This window comes from Bos grunniens, chromosome 5, assembly GCF_055505025.1.
Source record: "Bos grunniens cultivar Pamir isolate PY7600 chromosome 5, Bosgru_T2T1.0, whole genome shotgun sequence".
Lineage (NCBI taxonomy): Eukaryota > Metazoa > Chordata > Mammalia > Artiodactyla > Bovidae > Bos > Bos grunniens.
This window is the reverse complement of record NC_141169.1, coordinates 32,688,117-32,706,416: the sequence shown is the minus strand read 5'-3', so window position 1 is coordinate 32,706,416 and position 18,300 is coordinate 32,688,117. Positions and strand designations below refer to the sequence as shown.

At 44.4% G+C, this 18,300-nt stretch overlaps 1 protein-coding gene and 1 long non-coding RNA gene across 4 annotated transcripts in view; both read left to right on the top strand.

Moving 5' to 3' along the window:
• The window catches only part of LOC147371719 (uncharacterized), a 46,525-nt gene that overhangs the window by 13,267 nt on the left and 14,958 nt on the right, over positions 1 to 18,300 (top strand). The window contains exon 3 of one of the 3 annotated variants that reach the window (XR_015163711.1): positions 14,282 to 14,349. The exons of 1 other annotated variant lie outside the window; for it this stretch is intronic. This is a non-coding gene — a long non-coding RNA (uncharacterized LOC147371719). Of the gene's footprint in view, positions 1 to 14,281; positions 14,559 to 18,300 lie in introns of those variants that run through there. One more of the 3 variants, XR_015163710.1, reaches the window with a different exon arrangement.
• Positions 15,876 to 16,763, top strand: H1-7 (H1.7 linker histone). Its single transcript, XM_086399723.1, has one exon. The coding sequence runs from the start codon at positions 15,911 to 15,913 to the stop codon at positions 16,643 to 16,645; it is 735 nt and encodes a 244-aa protein (XP_086255849.1). The 5' UTR covers positions 15,876 to 15,910; the 3' UTR covers positions 16,646 to 16,763.

The window sequence follows — 18,300 nt, the reverse complement described above, 5'->3', positions numbered from 1 at the left end:
TTTAAAACTTGAGCTTTGAAGAAAAGATTGGGGGAAGTTATATAGTAAAATACTAGAACACGTGTTATTAAATGGAATGCAAATATAGCTTGCTTTTGGCTGTATTGTTTAGCATGGATATTTATTTACATGGTTACTTAATTTGGTGGAAAGCAGTTTTTAATAAGTGAATTCAATTTTGTGGAATTTTAGGTGTTTAGAGATTAGGGTAGAAATAAGGTTCTTCATGGTGGGATTGATATATCAAATTGGGCTTTTAGGTCTGGGGTATTTTAATTCTCAGGCTCTAGGAGTTAACATGTTGGGTTGGCCAAAAAGTTCATTTGGGCTTTTCCATAGCATTGTGTGGAAAAACTTCAATGAACTTTTTAGCCAACCCAATATATTATGATAAATGATGGTTATTTGCCAATTTTCTGTTTCTGCTTTGGCTTCATTTGTACATATTCTGGGAATACTCTGATAATTGGAAAAGAGATAGATGGCTGGGAATTACAATAAAGAATTGAAAAATTTGATGTTGATTGAATTGAATTGAAAAAAATTGATGCCTAGAATATAGTGTTACTGGGGGGCTGCAACATTACTGTGTCTTGGGACTTCCCAAGCCTTGTGTTAAAAGTATAAATCCTCAGAGAAACGGGATTTTAGCTTGAGACGTAACTGACTGTAGTAGAATGACTTTTAGTCATCCCATATTTTAGATTTATGGAAAGACTTAACTATTAATATATTAACCCAATATATTATGACTTCCCTGGTGGCTCAGGAGGTAAAGTGTCTGCCTACAATATGGGAGACCCAGGTTCAATCCCTGGGTTGGGAAGGTCCTCTGGGGAAGGAAATGGCAAACCACTCCAGTACTCTTGCCTGGAAAATCCCATGGACAGAGGAGCATGGTAGGCTACAGTTCATGGGATTGCAAAAAGTTGGACACGACTGAGTGACTTCACTTTCACTTTAGCTACTAATAAGCTCTGGATGAAAGATTTAATTTGTATAGCATATCTTTGTTTGGGTTAGGATTTTAGTAATACCAAAGCCCATTTTTCTCTCCTGCTGTCATATATATAGGTTTTATGCATGTGGGGATGGGTATGTTTTACAGAGTGCTTAGAGCTTCTTTGAAGGGCTTAGGGAGACCAGATCTTCATATTTGCAGGCTAATTGCTGAGGAGTTTGTCTGGTCCTCCAGTAAGATCACATGGGTCTAGATTCTCTGTACTGTCTCCATGCTTTTAAGGAATCTTGATATCTTTGCATTATTTTTTATGAAACCACTTTAGTGCTCCTGAAAGCCATGAGTGGACCAGTGGGCTTATTTGCTCAAATAACTGTTGTGGGGTTATTCACACTAAAGTGAAAGGCTCAATAGTAGTTCAGGAGAGGAGAAGAATTTTAGAATATAAAACAAAATGAGATGGGAAGTTATTTTTGCAAAACAAACAAACAAACAAGCAGTTTAAGGTCAGTTGTAATAGATTGCTGAACAGGTTTCTGTCATTCAGTTTGGGGAGAGAGAAATTGAATCAATGCAAGATAATTGAGTCAGAAAGACCTAGCCCCTGGGAACTGAGGGGCAGTGAGATTATTTATAGATTATTATAGATTGAGGTTAGATCAGCGTGTGCTACTAAATTTTGCTGTACCTGACATGGAGTTATCCTCGGTGAAGTTAGAGTTATATAACACTGTATGAAGGAATGAGATTAATAAAACCTCTGATGGTCTTAGAATTTAGTGTAGTAATAAAAGGTTGCTTATTGTTTAAATATTTCAATGAAGTTACTCTAGACTCCTCATAGAGGCATGACTAACCTAGAGGAAGGGTCTTGTTTCCAAGGACAAAATGATCTTGCTCTGGAACTTGAAGCAGAAGGATTTAGATTACAAATTTCCAAGTGTCCTTTTCCTCCCTGCCCCCACTTTCTGCCCACCCCCCCCCCCCCAACACACAGTCCCCAGGACTTCCAGAAATTAACAGCTATTGCTCTTTCTCACAACTGGGTAGTTCTGTCCTATTTTGGTGATAACTTCTGGTTTATAATCATAGACTATTAAAATTGGAAGGGATAGTTCAGTCTTTCTGGAGCTGGAGTTGGTATTTCTTGTAGGGGTATGATGTTGGTTTGTACTGATTCTTCCTGAAGAAATAATTTTCTCTTGGAGTATCTTTTCTTTTTGGGGTATCAGAAGATGGGAGCTGGCAAGTAGATTTATTCTAAAGAGGAAGAGATTGGTGCTTTGGTCTGGGGAGTGTGTAATTTCCTCAGTTCTGTCTTTCCACAGCAAAAATTTGAAGTGGCAGATGGACCAGTGTTATAGCTCAGTTTTATTGGCAAGCAAAGGAAAATACATCCTCAAGGCATGAGGGTGGGTCGACCAAAAAGACACGAGCCCCTGGCTCAATTTTGGCTTCTCTTTTTATATGTTTTTTTCTGTCCCCCTACCCACCCTGAGCCTGCCCTCTGTAAATTGGGCTAGCCAAGGAGGGTTTTACCTGAGGTACTCACTCCAGTCCCTGGACCTTCCTTTGTTCTCTTTCCCTTCTTTGTCCTTTAGCCACTGCCATTTTGGACTCCTTTTTCCTATTCTAACTACCTAACATTCCCTGCTCAAGAGATGGGAGGCCCAATTCTTTGGGAATAGGGACGTCAAAGTCTCTCTGGCTACTTCCTGCTGAACTGGGATGGCAAGGGGCATTGGGCCTCCCCCTCTTGCTAGTCTCAAGACTCAGAGACTTACAGCAGTGTCAAGCCTTATAGCAATGTCCATCTAAGGGTGAGTGATATTTTCTGTCATCAGATGTAATTTTATATATCCTTGTTAAACTGGCACTGCATGTTGTAGCCTGTTGACCAGGGCAGAGAAAAAATGGGTTAGACAATTGATAATACATGGAGCAATCATAAGCAGCATCAATATGGTGATAGCAAGGATTAGTAGGGGCATTAGCCAACTCCAAATTCCCTATTGCCAGGAGAAGGATCCCCAGAGAGATTGTAGCCACCCCAAGAACTCTCCAGCTCATTCTTTGAGGTCCTGTAGGATCTAGAATTTTTTTCTTGAAGACTGTAAGACTTTCTTTAACTTAGATGCAGGTATTTACCCAAAAACAACATGTCTCATTCAAGATGGCTCAAGTCTCTCCTTATTCAGGGATCAGGAGATCTGTCCCCTGTCTATTTTGGAGTACAACCCCTGCCAAGTTGTGTTGCTCTTTAGAGCTGTCCTGAGAAATCTTATTCCCAGAAACTTAATTTTGGGGATCTGCATTAGAATGGCAATTATTTGCATTTCCAAATAGGTATCTGAGATCTCCCAAGGGCTCGCAGGTGTACTGAGTTTCCTCTTATGTTTTCTTCCATGGCTTGACTTGGGAGTCAAGTCAAGGACATGACTTGTACCTGGTACCTTGACTGCTGTGGGGGTAGAAAGTGAAAGGTTGTTGTTGAATCATGCAAAGACGCCGGGATTCTTGGCCCCCGGAGGAGAAGAATTCAATCCGGGGCCAGAGACGAGTCTTGATCGCTCATAGCTTTTGTGTAATAAAGTTTTATTAAGGTATAAAGGAGATAGAGAAAGCTTCTGACATAGGCATCAGAAGGGGGCAGAAAGAGTACCCCCCTGCTAGTCTTCAGCTGGATGTTATATAGTCGCTAGCAGTCTGTTAATGAAAGAAAGGAATGTCTTAAAACTCAGAATGGCACCAGGCCCCTCACCCATAAGATGCATTTTGGGATAATCTTGACACCAAATGGTTCATCCTGGGCCATAAAATGATTAACTTGAATCTTGAAGAAGGGCAGATCACCATATAAATAGTTTCATTTATGTAGATTAGGGAAACAATATCTGAGTATAACATGCTGGTTTGTCAAGTAGGTTCTGAGCCAAGAGGCAGAACCGACTTGAAGACAGTTCAGTTCAGTTCAGTTAAGTCGCTCAGTCGTGTCCGACTCTGCGACCCCATGAATCGCAGCACGCCAGGCCTCCCTGTCCATCACCAACTCCTGGAGTTCACCCAGACTCATGTCCATTGAGACAGTGATGCGATCCAGCCATCTCATCCTCTGTCGTCCCCTTCTCCTCTTGCCCCCAATCCCTCCCAGCATCAGAGTCTTTTCCAATGAGTCAACTCTTCACATCAGGTGGCCAAAGTACTGGAGTTTCAGCTTTAGCATCAGTCCTTCCAAAGAAATCTCAGGGCTGATCTCCTTCAGAATGGACTGGTTGGATCTCCTTGCAGTCCAAGGGACTCTCAAGAGTCTTCTCCAACACCACAGTTCAAAAGCATCAATTCGCTCAGCCTTCTTCACAGTCCAACTCTCACATCCATACATGACCACAGGAAAAACCGTAGCCTTGACTAGACGGACCTTTGTTGGCAAAGTAACGTCTCTGCTTTTGAATATGCTATCTAGGTTGGTCATAACTTTCCTTCCAAGGAGTGAGCGTCTTTTAATTTCATGGCTGCAGTCCCCATCTGCAGTGATTTTGGAGCCCCTCCCCCCCCAAAAAGTCTGACACTGTTTCCACTCTTTCCCCATCTATTTCCCATGAAGTGATGGGACTGGATGCCATGATCTTCGTTTTCTGAATGTTGAGCTTTAAGCCAACTTTTTCACTCTCCTCTTTCACTTTCATCAAGAGGCTTTTGAGTTCCTCTTCACTTTCTGCCATAAGGGTGGTGTCATCTCCATATCTGAGGTCATTGATATTTCTCCCGGCAATCTTGATTCCAGCTTGTGCTTCTTCCAGTCCAGCGTTTCTCATGATGTACTCTGCACAGAAGTTAAATAAGCAGGGTGACAATATACAGCCTTGATGTTCCTATTTGGAACCAGTCTGTTGTTCCATGTCCAGTTATAACTGTTGTTTCCTGACCTGCATACAAATTTCTCAAGAGGAGATCAGGTGGTCTGGTATTCCCATCTTTTTCAGAATTTTCCACAGTTTATTGTGATCCACACAGTCAAAGGCTTTGGCATAGTCAATAAAGCACAAATAGATGTTTTTCTGGAACTCTCTTGCTTTTTCCATGACCCAGCGGATGTTGGCAATTTGATCTCTGGTTCCTCTGCCTTTGGGGTAAATGCATAGTACATTAGCATAGCTTGAGACAAACATTTCCATAAGAGAAATGCATTGGTTATCTCTAGGTTTGAGAATAGTTAACTTCAGATGAAACCAGGTGTCATTACGGTAACACAGTATTTTAAGAGAAATCTCTTTTTAAATTTGTATAGAGAAGGAAAAAAATATTGCTAGTTTGTTTGCTCCTGCCGCTTAAGTCTGACACTTGCAGGCTATTTCCTCTGTTTGGAGACCCCTGGCCTTCCTGCCTGTTACCCTCTCAAAAGTATTACAGGGTAGGGACCCTGGAGTTGAGCTGGAAAGGCTGGACCCATCTTTCCAGACTTTAATTAGGATTTGAATCCCTGGAGCATATAGTGGTGACTTTTTAGAATCTTTTGGGTCCTGGTTAACACCCCATGAGCGTATATCCTGTTGGAATTGCCCAGGGGCCATGGTATAAGACTGGAGGGACTGAGGCTCTGGATCTAGGAAGAGGTCATTGACATAAACAAAAGGTCTCCCGTATAGCATCTCATAAGGACTAAGACCAATCTGTTGCTTACGGGCAATATAGGTGTGGAAGAGAGCTACTGGTAAAGCCTCCTTCCATCTCAGAGAGATCTCTTGGGTTACTTTTTTTATCACTGATTTTAATAATTGTTGGCTCTTTCTACTTTTCCTGAAGGCTGAGACCTCCAGGCATAATGGAGATAGTAGGTAATGCCCAATGCTGTAGATACTCCTTGGGTGACCTTAGAAGTAAACGATGTCCCTTTGTCACTTTGTAATGACTTGGGAAGACCAAATCTCAGAATGATTTCATGGAGCAGTTTTTTTTTTTACCACCTCCTCAGCCTTCTCAGTGTGGGTGGGAAAGCCTTCAATCCATCCTGTGAAAGTATCTATCATGACTAATAGGTATGTATACCCTTGAAAAATGCAGGTCAGGAAGCAACAGTTAGAACTGGACATGGAACAACAGACTGGTTCCAAATAGGAAAAGGAGTACATCAAGGCTGTATATTGTCACCCTGCTTATTTAACTTCTATGCAGAGTACATCATGAGAAACGCTGGACTGGAAGAAGCACAAGCTGGAATCAAGATTGCCGGGAGAAATATCAGTGACCTCAGATATGCAGATGACACCACCCTTATGGCAGAAAGTGAAGAAGAACTAAAGAGCCTCTGATGAAGGTGAAAGAGGAGAGTGAAAAAGTTGGCTTAAAGCTCAACATTCAGAAAACTAAGACCATGGCATCCGGTCCCATCACTTCATGGCAAATAGATGGGGAAATAGTGGAAACAGTGGCTGACTTTATTTTTCTGGGCTCCAAAATCACTGCAGATGGTGATTGAAGCTATGAAATTAAAAGACACTCCTTGGAAGGAAAGTTATGACCAACGTAGACAGCATATTCAAAAGCAGAGACATTACTTTGCCAACAAAGGTCTGTCTAGTCAAGGCTATGGTTTTTCTAGTGGTCATGTATGGATGTGAGCGTTGGACTATAAAGAAAGCTGAGCTCAGAAGAGTTGATGCTTTTGAACTGTGGTGTTGGAGAAGACTCTTGAGAGTCCCTTGGACTGCAAGCAGATCCAACCAGTCCATCCTAAAGGAGATCAGTCCTGGGTGTTCATTGGAAGGACTGATGTTGAAGCTGAAACTCCAATGTTTTGGCCACCTAATGTGAAGAGCTGACTCATTTGAAAAGACCCTGATGCTGGGAAAGATTGAGGGCAGAAGGAGAAGGGGATGACAGAGGATGAGATGCCTGGATGGCATCACTGACTGAATGGACATGGGTTTGGGTGGACTCCGGGAGTTGGTGATAGACAGGGAGGCCTGGCGTGCTGCAGTTCATGGGGCTGCAGAGAACTGGACACGACTGAGTGACTGAACTGAAATGACCCTTGAAAAACTGGCATCTGGGTGAAGTCCATCTGCCAGTCCTCTCCTGGGTAGGTCTCACGTCATTGGACAGGCTGTGCCAGCTGGGGTCTTCAAGCTCCTTGGGGGTTGTTTAATTGGCAAGTGGGACAAGAGGAGACCACTTGCCTTATGGTAGTTCGGAAGCCTGTTCCTCTGAAGGACCTTTCTAGTAATTTTTGGAGGGCCTTTTCCCCTAAATGAGTGGTGGCGTGTAAGGAATTAACCAACTTCCATTGGAGGTTCCCAGGCAAAAAAAGGAGTCCCTCCTTTTGGAATCACTCCGTATGATCTTCTTGGAAGCCCCACTCTTAGCTTTAAGAATCTCACCTTCAGTATATGAAGGAGTTTCTGGCAAGTTAGTCTGTGGAACTAAGGTGACAGCCCCTGTTAGGTCATTATTCTGTAATGATTCTCTCTTAGCTGCCTGATCGGCTGCGTGGTTCCCTTATGCCACTTCCGTGCTCCCTTTTTGGTGTCCTTTACAATGGGAAACTAAAACCTCACTGGGCAGATGAACTGCCTCTAAGAGCCTAAGGATTTGATCACCATATTTGATTGGGGACCCTCGGGTTGGTCAAGTGGCCTCTGTCTTTCCAAATGGCAGCATGTGCATGTAGCATCAGAAAGGCATACTTGGGGTCAGTGTAAATGGCTACTCTTTTTCCTTTTCCCAGCTCTAAAGCTCGAGTCAGGGCTATGAGCTCAGCTAATTGGGATGAAGTACCTGGTGGCAAAGATTTAGCCTTTGTGGTCTCAAAATTGGAGACTACTGCATATCCAGCTCTTCCTTTTCCATCCAAGACAAAACTGCTTCCATCAGTGTACCAGATTTCCTCAGGATTGGTCAGAGGATCTTCTGACAATCCCTCTCAGAGTTTTGTCCAGTGGTCCAAAGTTTCTAGGCAAGAGTGAAAGGGGAGAGAGCCCTTGGGGATAAACAGGAAGGTAGCTGGGTTAAGAACCTCACAAGGGGATATAGTCAGGCCTGGATTTTCCATCAGCACTACATGATATCTGAGGATTCTTTGATCAGACATCCATAAATGGCCTCTCCCATTCAGGAGTTGTTTCACTTGGTGGATGGTAAAAATAGTGTTAGTTCGTCCCCAGAAGAGAGTTTTAAAGCATCTTCTAGCAGGTCTGCAATAGCTGCAAGATTTTGAAGACAGGGAAAGATCTCTTCCCAATAAGGGAGTTGGACCCTCAGGGACCACCCAAAACTGATGGGAAGATGTTTGTCCATCCCAGAAACTAGAGAAGTGCTTGGGAGAATGAATCTTTTTGTAATTGTTTTTCCTGTAGCACCCGAAATGGTACAGGTTTGGGAGGAGAAGTTTCCAGAGCAGAAGGTCAGGACAACCAAGAAATTCTCGGACCTACCTGCCACATCCAATTGCACCCTTGGCTCCAGCCCCATGATGGTTATCTGTGACAGGTGGGCTGGCTGGAGTGAGCTGCTTCAGTCCTGTTGAACCATTGTGAGGGAAGGCTTGGCACTTGACCTAGAAGTTCTTGGGTCCTGAGGATAGAGTGCCACCCAATGTCCCAACTGATGACATTTGTAGCGAGCTGTTTTAGGAGACTTGTCACAGTTTGGACACTTTGGCCCAGTGTCTCGCCTGTCTACAGATTAGGCATTTGCCTTGTGCCTTACCCTTTAAGGACTTGGGGTTTGCCATAGGGCTTCTCTGGAGGGTGGCCAGCATCTGGGCATGCCTTGTCTCTTTTATTCTCTCCCTTTCCTGGGCCTTGGCCTCCCTCTCCTGTTCTCTGTTATCAAAGGAATTGGTGGCTGTCTGGACCATCTCATCTAAAGAGGCATCAGGGTCCTGCTGCTATAGCTGTTGTAACTTTATCCTGATGTCTGATGCACATTGGCACAGGAATTTGTCTTTCAAAATCACCTGTCCCTCATAAGAGTCTAAGACCAGATTGATAAACATTTAGTGGGCCTTTTAGCCTTTCCAGAAAGGCAATGGGGTTCTTGTTGGACTCCTGAGTTATTGCTGAGACTGAGCATAGTCCCACAGCTAATAGGCTTCCTTCTATTTTCATGGGTGAACTTCCTTAGGGGTGAGTCTTTGTGAAGTTTATCCTACCCAGTACTGTTGCAACCTGAGAGCCAGGCGTCCCCGGGTCAGGGCGCAGATCCCCAGGCAGGCTGAGGTGTGACAGCCTTCTGGAGATTGAATCTAGGCATGTTGACCTCCTGGGATGCCTGGACTGGTGGATCCCCAAGCAAGTTGAGGTGTGACAACCTTCTGAGGACCAGATCCTTAGGCAGGTCTACCTCCTGGGACCATGGGCTGGTGGATCCCCAAGCAAGGTGAGGTATGACAACCTCCTGGGGACCAAGTCCTTAGGCAGATCGAGGCATGTCGACCTCCTGGGACCCTAGGCTGGAGTTGGACGTCCCCAAGGTCTCCAGCATGACTAGTGCTGGGTAGGATTAAGGGATTGTAATCTTAATTCATTGCTGGTTTGTCCACTGCAGATGGGAATAGATATCATGATGTAAAGTAATCCAAGCCTGTGCTCTGAGACTGGGAACCTGGTGAAACAGCCATAAACCTTATCCTCTTATTGTTCTGAGGGAATGTAAGTCATTGATTTCCTCCCCTAGTCTTTCATAAGAGCAGCTTAGAGTGTCTCCAACGGTAAACATCTCATTGTCATAGACCCACTTTAGGTAATAACAGAAATAATGGCAAAGGAGTGGGTTATCTGGTCCTGTTAGGGTCATTAGGAGTATTTTAATAATAATAAGCGGGGTGGAGTGATGTTGCCTACAAGGGGGCAGGGTCCTGGTTGTAGGAGTTAGTAAGCGGCTTAAGAACAAATTGATGAGGCAACAGACCAGATGTTCCATAAAAGTGGAGTGGAGATCTGATCCAGGGGTATGTTTGTAACTTTAGGAGAAGGGTGATAAGGGATTGGGCCCAAACAGCCTGTAGGGCTAATTCCCAGAGTTGCAAACATTATCCTTGGAAGCCCAATTGCCTTTGAAGGGATGCCACCAACAGATGGACTTCTAGCAGGCATTGTGGGCCTGCCACCTGCCCTAGAGGGTTCACTGAGAGATGCTACTGTTGCACATGTTGTAGGAAACATGGAAGATGAGGGCCTGAATATCTAGAGAGATTGGATATTATACAGTATGTCTCTCCCAAGGGCCAACTATTTTCTAGTTGTCCCTCCAGAAGATTGTAGAGGCAACATTTTGGGCCTGGACGGGGCTCAGGAAAAGAGCATGAAACAGGAAGGGCGGGGGGAGGGCACAACTTTAGAAAAAATGACATAGCCCAAGGGCATAACATAAACCAATTAAAATCAAATGGGTCCAAGATGACAAGTCAAATTCAACTAAACCTTGATCCTCAATATGCAAGCTAAATGACACAGCCGGTGGTTATCTGGCCAGGACAGTTCCAAGGCACTGTCAAAAGACCAAGGAGTGGGTGGTTCCCCAATTGTCCGAATGATACTCCCACTCATTAGCATATGAAATCACCGAGCTCGCAGAAAACTAACCGCACCACTCTCGCCCTCTGCAATGGCCCACACCCTGTGGAGTGTTCAGTTCAGTTCAGTCGCTCATCGTGTCTGACTCTTTGCGACCCCATGAATCGCAGCACGCCAGGCCTCCCTGTCCATCACCAACTCGAGGAGTTCACTCAGACTCATGTCCATCGAGTCAGTGATGCGATCCAGCCATCTCATCCTCTGTTGTCCCCTTCTCCTCCTGCCCCCAATCCCTACCAGCATCAGAGTCTTTTCCAATGAGTCAGCTCTTCGCATGAGGTGGCCTAAGTACTGGAGTTTCAGCTTTAGCATCAGTCCTTCCAAAGAAATCCCAGGACTGATCTCCTTCAGAATGGACTGGTTGGATCTCCTTGCAGTCCAAGGGACTCTCAAGAGTCTCCTCCAACACCACAGTTCAAAAGCATCAATTCTTTGGCACTCAGCCTTCTTCACAGTCCAACTCTCACATCCATACATGACCACTGGAAAAATCATAGCTTGACTAGATGGACCTTTGTTGGCAAAGTAACGTCTCTGCTTTTGAATATGCTATCTAGGTTGGCCCTAACTTTCCTTCCAAGGAGTGAGCATCTTTTAATTTCATGGCTGCAGTCCCCATCTACAGTGATTTTGGAGCCCTCCCCAAAAAAGTCTGACACTGTTTCCACTGTTTCCCCATCTATTTCCTATGAAGTGATGGGACCAGATTCCATGATCTTCATTTTCTGAATGTTGAGCTTTAAGCCAACTTTTTCACTCTCCACTTTTACTTTCATCAAGAGGCTTTTGAGTTCCTCTTCACTTTCTGCCATAAGGGTGGTGTCATCTGCATATCTGAGGTCATTGATATTTCTCCCAGCAATCTTGATTCCAGCTTGTGCTTCTTCCAGTCCAGAGTTTCTCATGATGTACTCTCTGCATAGAAGTTAAATAAGCAGGGTGACAATATACAGCCTTGATGTGCTCCTTTTCCTATTTGGAACCAGTCTGTTGTTCCATGTCCAGTTCTAACTGTTCTTTCTTGACCTGCATACAGATTTCTTAAGAGGCAAGTCAGGTGGTCTGGTATTCCCATCTCTCTCAGAATTTTCTACAGTTTATTGTGGAGTGTACTTTTCTCTAAATCCGAACAAATCCACCTCTTACTTATCACTGTGTCTCTCACTGAATTTTTTGCAAGGAGGCATCAAGAGCCTGAGCTTCATTCATTAGGTCCTAAAACCAAACACCATGGGTTTTGGCCGGTTTCAAGTCCCAGTCAGATATGACTGAGTGACTAAGCATAGTACAGAGTCCCTGCCATGTGGGTTTGAGTCCCAATCTTAGGTAAATGGTTTCAAGCACAACTTTCACGAATGGAAAGACGATGACCTGCCCAACACTTTGTAAGCAGTGGCATAGATGGAGAGAGGAACTGAAGGATGGGAGGAAAAAGGAGTGGGAAAAACGTGCCAAGAAATCCCCTTCATAACCTGCCAGAAAATCTGCTGAATACCTGACCTGTGCTCACAGTTTTCATTGGCCTGATCCTTGGCACAAAGAAGATTAAGGACAGAAGAATCCCCACCCACTTGGGCAACAGCTACTAGGGCACCGCAGATAGTGGAGCCTTCGGGACACCCTGGGCACCCACTGTTGCTCGCCTGTTTGCAGGGGGTTCAAGGAAACAAGAGATTGTAAAGGAATTAAAATTTTGTTAGCCATATGTCCTTCCAGCCACAGGAGTGAGGACTTCCTACCCAAACCGGTGGTCTCTGGAGTCTGAGACTGAGCCGTGTGAGCTTTCTGCTGTTTGTTTTTGCTGTCCCGGTTTCCAGCACAGTGGGATTTTTGTCCCTTCTCCTGCACTGGGTTTTCTTCGTGTTCAGCTTCCACCGTGGAAGCTTTCACTGAGTTGGGCTTCTGCTGTGCTTGGCGTCTTGACTCGTTGGGGCTGAGCCGAGATTGTTTCAGCCAGGTTAAACCTGAGTCATGGCATACAAACCATGTATGTCGGAGGAGTGTGTAATTTCCTCGCTTCTGTCTTACCGCAGCAAAAATTTGAAGTGGTGGATGGACCAGTGCTATAGCTCAGTTTTATTGGCAGGCAAAGGAAAATACACCCTCAAGGCATGAGGGTGGGCTGACCCAAAAGACACGAAGAGAAGCCCCTGGTTCAATTTTGGCTCCTCTTTTTATGTTTTTTCTCCTCTCCCTGAGCCTGCTCTATGTAAATTGCACTAGCCAGGAGGGCTGTTTGTTTTACCTGAGGTCCTCACTCTGGTCCTTAGACCTTCCTTTGTTCTATTTTCGCAGGCTTTTCCCTTGTCTTTTAGCCACCGCCATTTTGGACTCCTTTTTCCTATTCTAACTACCTAACTCTATGAAAGATGTCAACTGGCTTTCTTATCCTCTGAGTCATCTGAGTGGTGGTAGGGGCATTTGTTTTCTACCTCCCATTTTTAGTTATTCCTGTCTTATTTACAGCATACTTATACAGAAATCTATGTGAAATGAATGGTTATATATAAATAAAGATGTTTTCTCTTTTTTGTCATAGGTGTTGAGTTTTTTTTTTCCATAGGTTTCCTTTCCTTTGATTTCAGCCTCAAAGGTTTCCAGTTTGCCTCCTTTGTAATCACAGGGGTATCAGTAAACATGGTTTTTTATTTGGTTCTTTCCTTATGATGATACCATTGCATGCAGTATCATACATAAAAAAACAACCTGTTTTTACCTGGAATCAGCTGATACGAAGGTGACACTTCATTTATTTCCCTCCTATTCTCAAAGCAAACACTTCTGTGTTTTTCTTTTTCTCTGGTGGTTGCCCCTTCCTGTGACCACTGGCCTATGCAACCAGGAAGAATAGCCAGGCCAAGAGACTCTACAAATGGGAGAGATCTAGCACCATGTAGTTCTGCCTCTGCATCTGGCAGCTCTTCCTTGGTGCACTGTCCCTGTGCTGCTGTGTTAGCCCTTGCCCCTGGAGATCCTCAGGGTCACAGAACTCTGCCCTGATCGAAAGCCTTGGAAAAAGTACAGTGATTGCATATAAATACTCTTGACTCTGAGCTGTGATTATAAACTTCCCTCTATGTATTCAGCTGCTCAGTAATGTCCAACTCTTTGCAGCCCCGTGGACTATAGCCCATCAGGCTCCTCCATCCATGGAGTTTTCCAGGCAGGAATATTGGAGGAGACTGCCATTTCCTACTCCAGGGGATCTTCCCAGTCCAGGGATTGAACCTGCATCTCTTGCTTCTTCTGCATTAGCAGACAGATTCTTTACAACCAGGACCACCTGGGAGGCCCCTCCACTCTCTAATGGAGATATATAAGGTGGTGGGGAGAAAAGGAAACCTAGCATAGTAATTTTAAGTAGAAAGTGAAAGTGAAGTCTCAGTTGTGTCCAACTCTTTGCAATCCCGTGGACTGTAGCCTACCAGGCTCATCCATCCATGGGATTCTCCAGGCAAGAATACTAGAGTGGCTTGCCATTTCCTTCTCCAGGGGATCTTTCCTACCCAGGAATCAAACCCAGGTCTCTTGCATTGCAGGCAGATACTTTACCCTCTGAGCCACCAGGGAATCCCAGAATTAAGTAGACTCAGGTTTAAATCCAAACTCTACCACTTAACTGCTGTGTGACCTATAACATCTATGTCATTATAATGGCATCTGTCGTTCACAACTTTACCCTCATCTACATTTCCAGTCTTATGTCCTGCCACTTTCCTTCTAATTGTCTACTCTCCTCTACCCCTAGCACTTGTGTTTACCCAGGAACTACGTGGGACCTTGTTGGTAAAATCTCTGGATCCATCTCAGATCTAAGTAAGTGCACGTTAAAACTTAACAAGCTCTGGTCTAAGCAATTTCCTGGAACTTTGATTCCTGGAAGAAACAATGCCATACTCCAGCCTATGACTGCTGATGATATGTGAATGTTCTCTGGAAAAGTATGATATGCTTTGTAACTTGAGGTGTTCTTTGAATTATTCCCAACTAAACCGTGTCTTAAATTAGAGGTCCTTGAACAACTAGCTTCCTTGGTTGCCTTCATTTCCAGCCCTTTGAAATTCATCCTGCTATTTTCTCATGTTTTTCTGGGACTTTCCTTCTGAATCCAGAAAAAGCCTCCTCACCAGCAAGGAGCTTAAGCAGACTCAAATCAAATGCTTGCTATATATAATATGCTGTATTAGGTACAGCACGGGGTATAGAAATTAAAAGACTGACGCTGAGTGACCTTTTTATTTCATTGGAAAGATATACAGATCCAGAGTGAAATAACTTTTATGCTCCTTTGTCTATTATCACATCTTTGAATTTTTGCAGTATGGTGTGTTTCTGTGATGTTGGTAGGAAGGGATTATTAAACGTTTTTCTTAGATAAGGAAGTCAGGTTTAAAAATATTAAGGATTATTAATGTCATATGGCTATTAAAGAGCTAGGATATGTATTCGTATCTTCCAGCTCCAGTTTTTCTTTTTTTAAATATTGTGCCACACTGTACCTTCTAATATCAAGTTAATTTACAGTAAAGAAAAAACCATATAGGGTTACAGAAGTAATTAAGAGGAAAGACATTCTTTTACTGCAGGTGTCTAAGGAAGCTTCAGTGAAGGAGCATTTAGCAGGATTTTGAAAGACAAGCAGGATTTATCTGGACAGAGATGGGATAAGCAATCTAGAGGACAAGCAGAAAATCACAGTGTCTGTTTAAAGAATAATGATTAGACCAGTGTTCTTAGGCTGTTCTTATTTGTAATCTGGATTGTTCCAATCCAATTGAACGAGGCATCTGAACTGTGCAGGTGTGGGAACTGATTTCTTACTTTCATACTCTTGCACAAAATCCACTGTGCTGAGAGCCGGGGGATATAACTGCATACATTTTCCTGGTGGGACCTAAAAATGGGAGTTTCTCGGCCGGGTTGTGTTTTATAGACTACCACAGCCACTTGTTAAAGGCAGTGTATTACTTGCGGGTGGTTGGCAACAACTTCTCTTCCTTTGTAGGAGAATGTGGGTAGATGGTGTGCAGGACCACAGAAAAAAATAGTGACCTTCAGAAAGCGGCTGAGATCAAGATCAGTGAGAAGCATAAACTTAAGACCAGGAAACAGAACCCTGGATATTATAAAGGGGATTTTTCAGGTGTGCAGAGGCTCTGAAAATCCGAATTGGTTTAAGACCTAGAAGGAAACGGCGTCTGATTGGTTTTCCTTTTTTTTTTTTCAAAGTGAGAAAGGCACCCCCTACCCATTGGGTCGGCCGCCCTCGTAATAGGACCTGCCTTTGTGACGTGGCCCGGCAGCCGCAGTCTTATTAGCTCATACCTGGGTGAGTGAGGTTCAGAGCCAGTGGCCCCGCGGGAGCGGGAGCGGGGCCATGGCTGAAGGGGTTGAGCCCATGGACGAATCCCAAGGTACTGAAGTTAAAACCCAGCAGCCCACGGAAAGAGGCCTCGCGGGACCCCTGAGGCGGAGCTCGTGCTCCGTGCTCAAGGTGTCCCAGCTGTTGCTCCGCGCCATCGCCTCACACAAAAGGCTGACCCTGGCGGCTCTCAAGAAGGAGCTTGGAAATGCGGGCTATGAGGTGCGCAGGAAGTGCGGCCGCCTCTCTGGCGAAAGGTCCGGGTCTGAAGGGAAGGGCCTTCACCTCCGGGTGACTGGCAGCGAAGCCGCTGGCTACTTTAGGATCTGGAAGATTCCGAAGCCGAAGAGAAAGCCAGGACGCCCAAGGCTGGAGGAGGGCGGGCGCTCGCCGGGGACCCCTCTCGGGGCGCGGAACTCATGCAGGCGCTCTGCGCGCCGCACGGTGGCCAGGAAGGTGAGGAGGGGGCGCTCGAGGGCAGACTCGAGGAAGGTGAGGTCAAGGGCCAAGGACCTGGTGAGTTCCAGAACCAAGGAGGAAGGGAGGGCCAAGAAGGAAGACATCAGGCCCAGATCCCGAAATGCGAAGAGGCCAAGCTCCAAGGCCAGGGAAGAAAAGAAGCAGGACCCGGGGAGGCCGGTGAAATGGACCGTCCAGACGCCAACGGCGAAGACGTGCGACTCGAGGGCTACTCGCACCAAGACTTCTGCTAAAGCTGAAGGTGCTCGGAGTGCGACCGGGAGTCCATAGTGTGGGAGCCACGCCCCTTCCTCCAGGCACAGATGCCTTTCCCCCCATAGGCCCCAGTGAGAGCAGCCCCCCACACTCGTTGGAATGAACAAAATATATACAAGACCTTTCCACCGCATTGTGTGTGTTTCCTCTTTGCCGCACCCGAAGGGGAAAGGGTGGGTGTTGAGCTGAGACGTGTAGCAGAAGCCTGTCGAGTGAAGACAGAACAAGGTGTATGACATTCTGTTTCTGCTGCAGGAGCCAGAAAAATGCCTTTTAAAAGGAAAGAAAACAGGTAGAAGAAAGCCAGCAACTTCACGGGGTTAGAGGATGTGTTGGATTAATGTGAGACAGCCTAGCAAATCTAAATTGAGCTTTGGAGAGAAGGGCAAGTAAGGAGAGAAGTAGGGGCATCACTGGGGCAAGAGAATAGACAGCCTTTAGGTTAAGTGGTCCCACTAATCCAAAGTGTTCTTACTGGAAATTCCTTTTAGAAGACGGCCTGTCTCCCGCAATTGATTGTAATGCGTTTGTAATTTTTGCCCTGATTTGATAATTGTTTTAACTTAGAAAAAAATGTCTTATATGTTAATCCTCAATTGAGTGACCGTGTGTGTGAAAGCATCTAGCACAAGGCTTGAGTCATGGTAGGTGCTTATCACAAGAATTATATATGAGTGGAAATGATTTGTGATAGAGCGATAATGTGCTACCACAGAAAACTATACTGCATCAGTACTTATTGAGACCAGGATCCTAGTCAAAGTGCTGCCACTCTGACCTTAACTAGGTTATTTAATCACTCATGGTCTTGGTTTCCTTCTCTGTTTAAAAAAATACTGGAATTAGAGTAGGATTATTTTAGGTGATCTCAAGTGTCTGTAAAATGATAAGAGGGACTTAGACATCATGGTGTGTGCTTTGATTGACAAAATTCATTAAGGGAATTATCAGCTGGGAAAGTACTATCTCCTAGTGAGGAAACTACTAAGATATACAGAATGCATATCAGAAATAAAAGAAGATGGGGAAGGCTAAGTAATGAATAGCTAGATCTTTGGTCTTCTCAAAACACATGTGCTAAGCACTATATACCAAATTGGAGCAAATATATGATTTCTTTGGGTTCTCAAAGCAGGCATAAAGCACACTATGAGAACAGTTCTCATGCCATCGGCTATGACAGGATACAGAAATGGTTCCTTGGGAAGTGTACATATGAGTTTTTTAGAGTATACTTGACCAAACTTTCCCCAGAAAATTCTGATATCTTTTATAAGGGGGCACGGGATTTATATTTAAAACAAAGTTCAGTGATGCTAATATTCACTGACACCTTTAAATGAGGATCACTCCTTTAAGTCTATACAATGTAACAGCAAAATGCTTGCCCTGTATTTCATCTATAGATGATCTGAACTTTGAAATCTCCCCCTGCTATAGTTTTACTATGCACTTGAATTGTCTGTAAGAGGCAGAATGAAGCAAACAATCAGAAAATAGCCACCTGAAAAAAAGGCAAAGAGAAACATTGTCTACTGAACACAATTAGAACAGGTTAATCAAATGCCTATTTGATCACCAGATGTTATTGCCCCTTTATAGTTGCAGGATGTTTCTACTTAAAGAACAAGATCATCTCAAATTAGAAATCCCTTTCCCCTAAATTAGGA

What these genes read in the sequence shown, in the direction of transcription:
- H1-7 (XM_086399723.1), top strand. Translation starts at nt 15,911, where the DNA reads ATGGCTGAAGGGGTTGAGCCCATGGACGAATCCCAAGGTACTGAAGTT.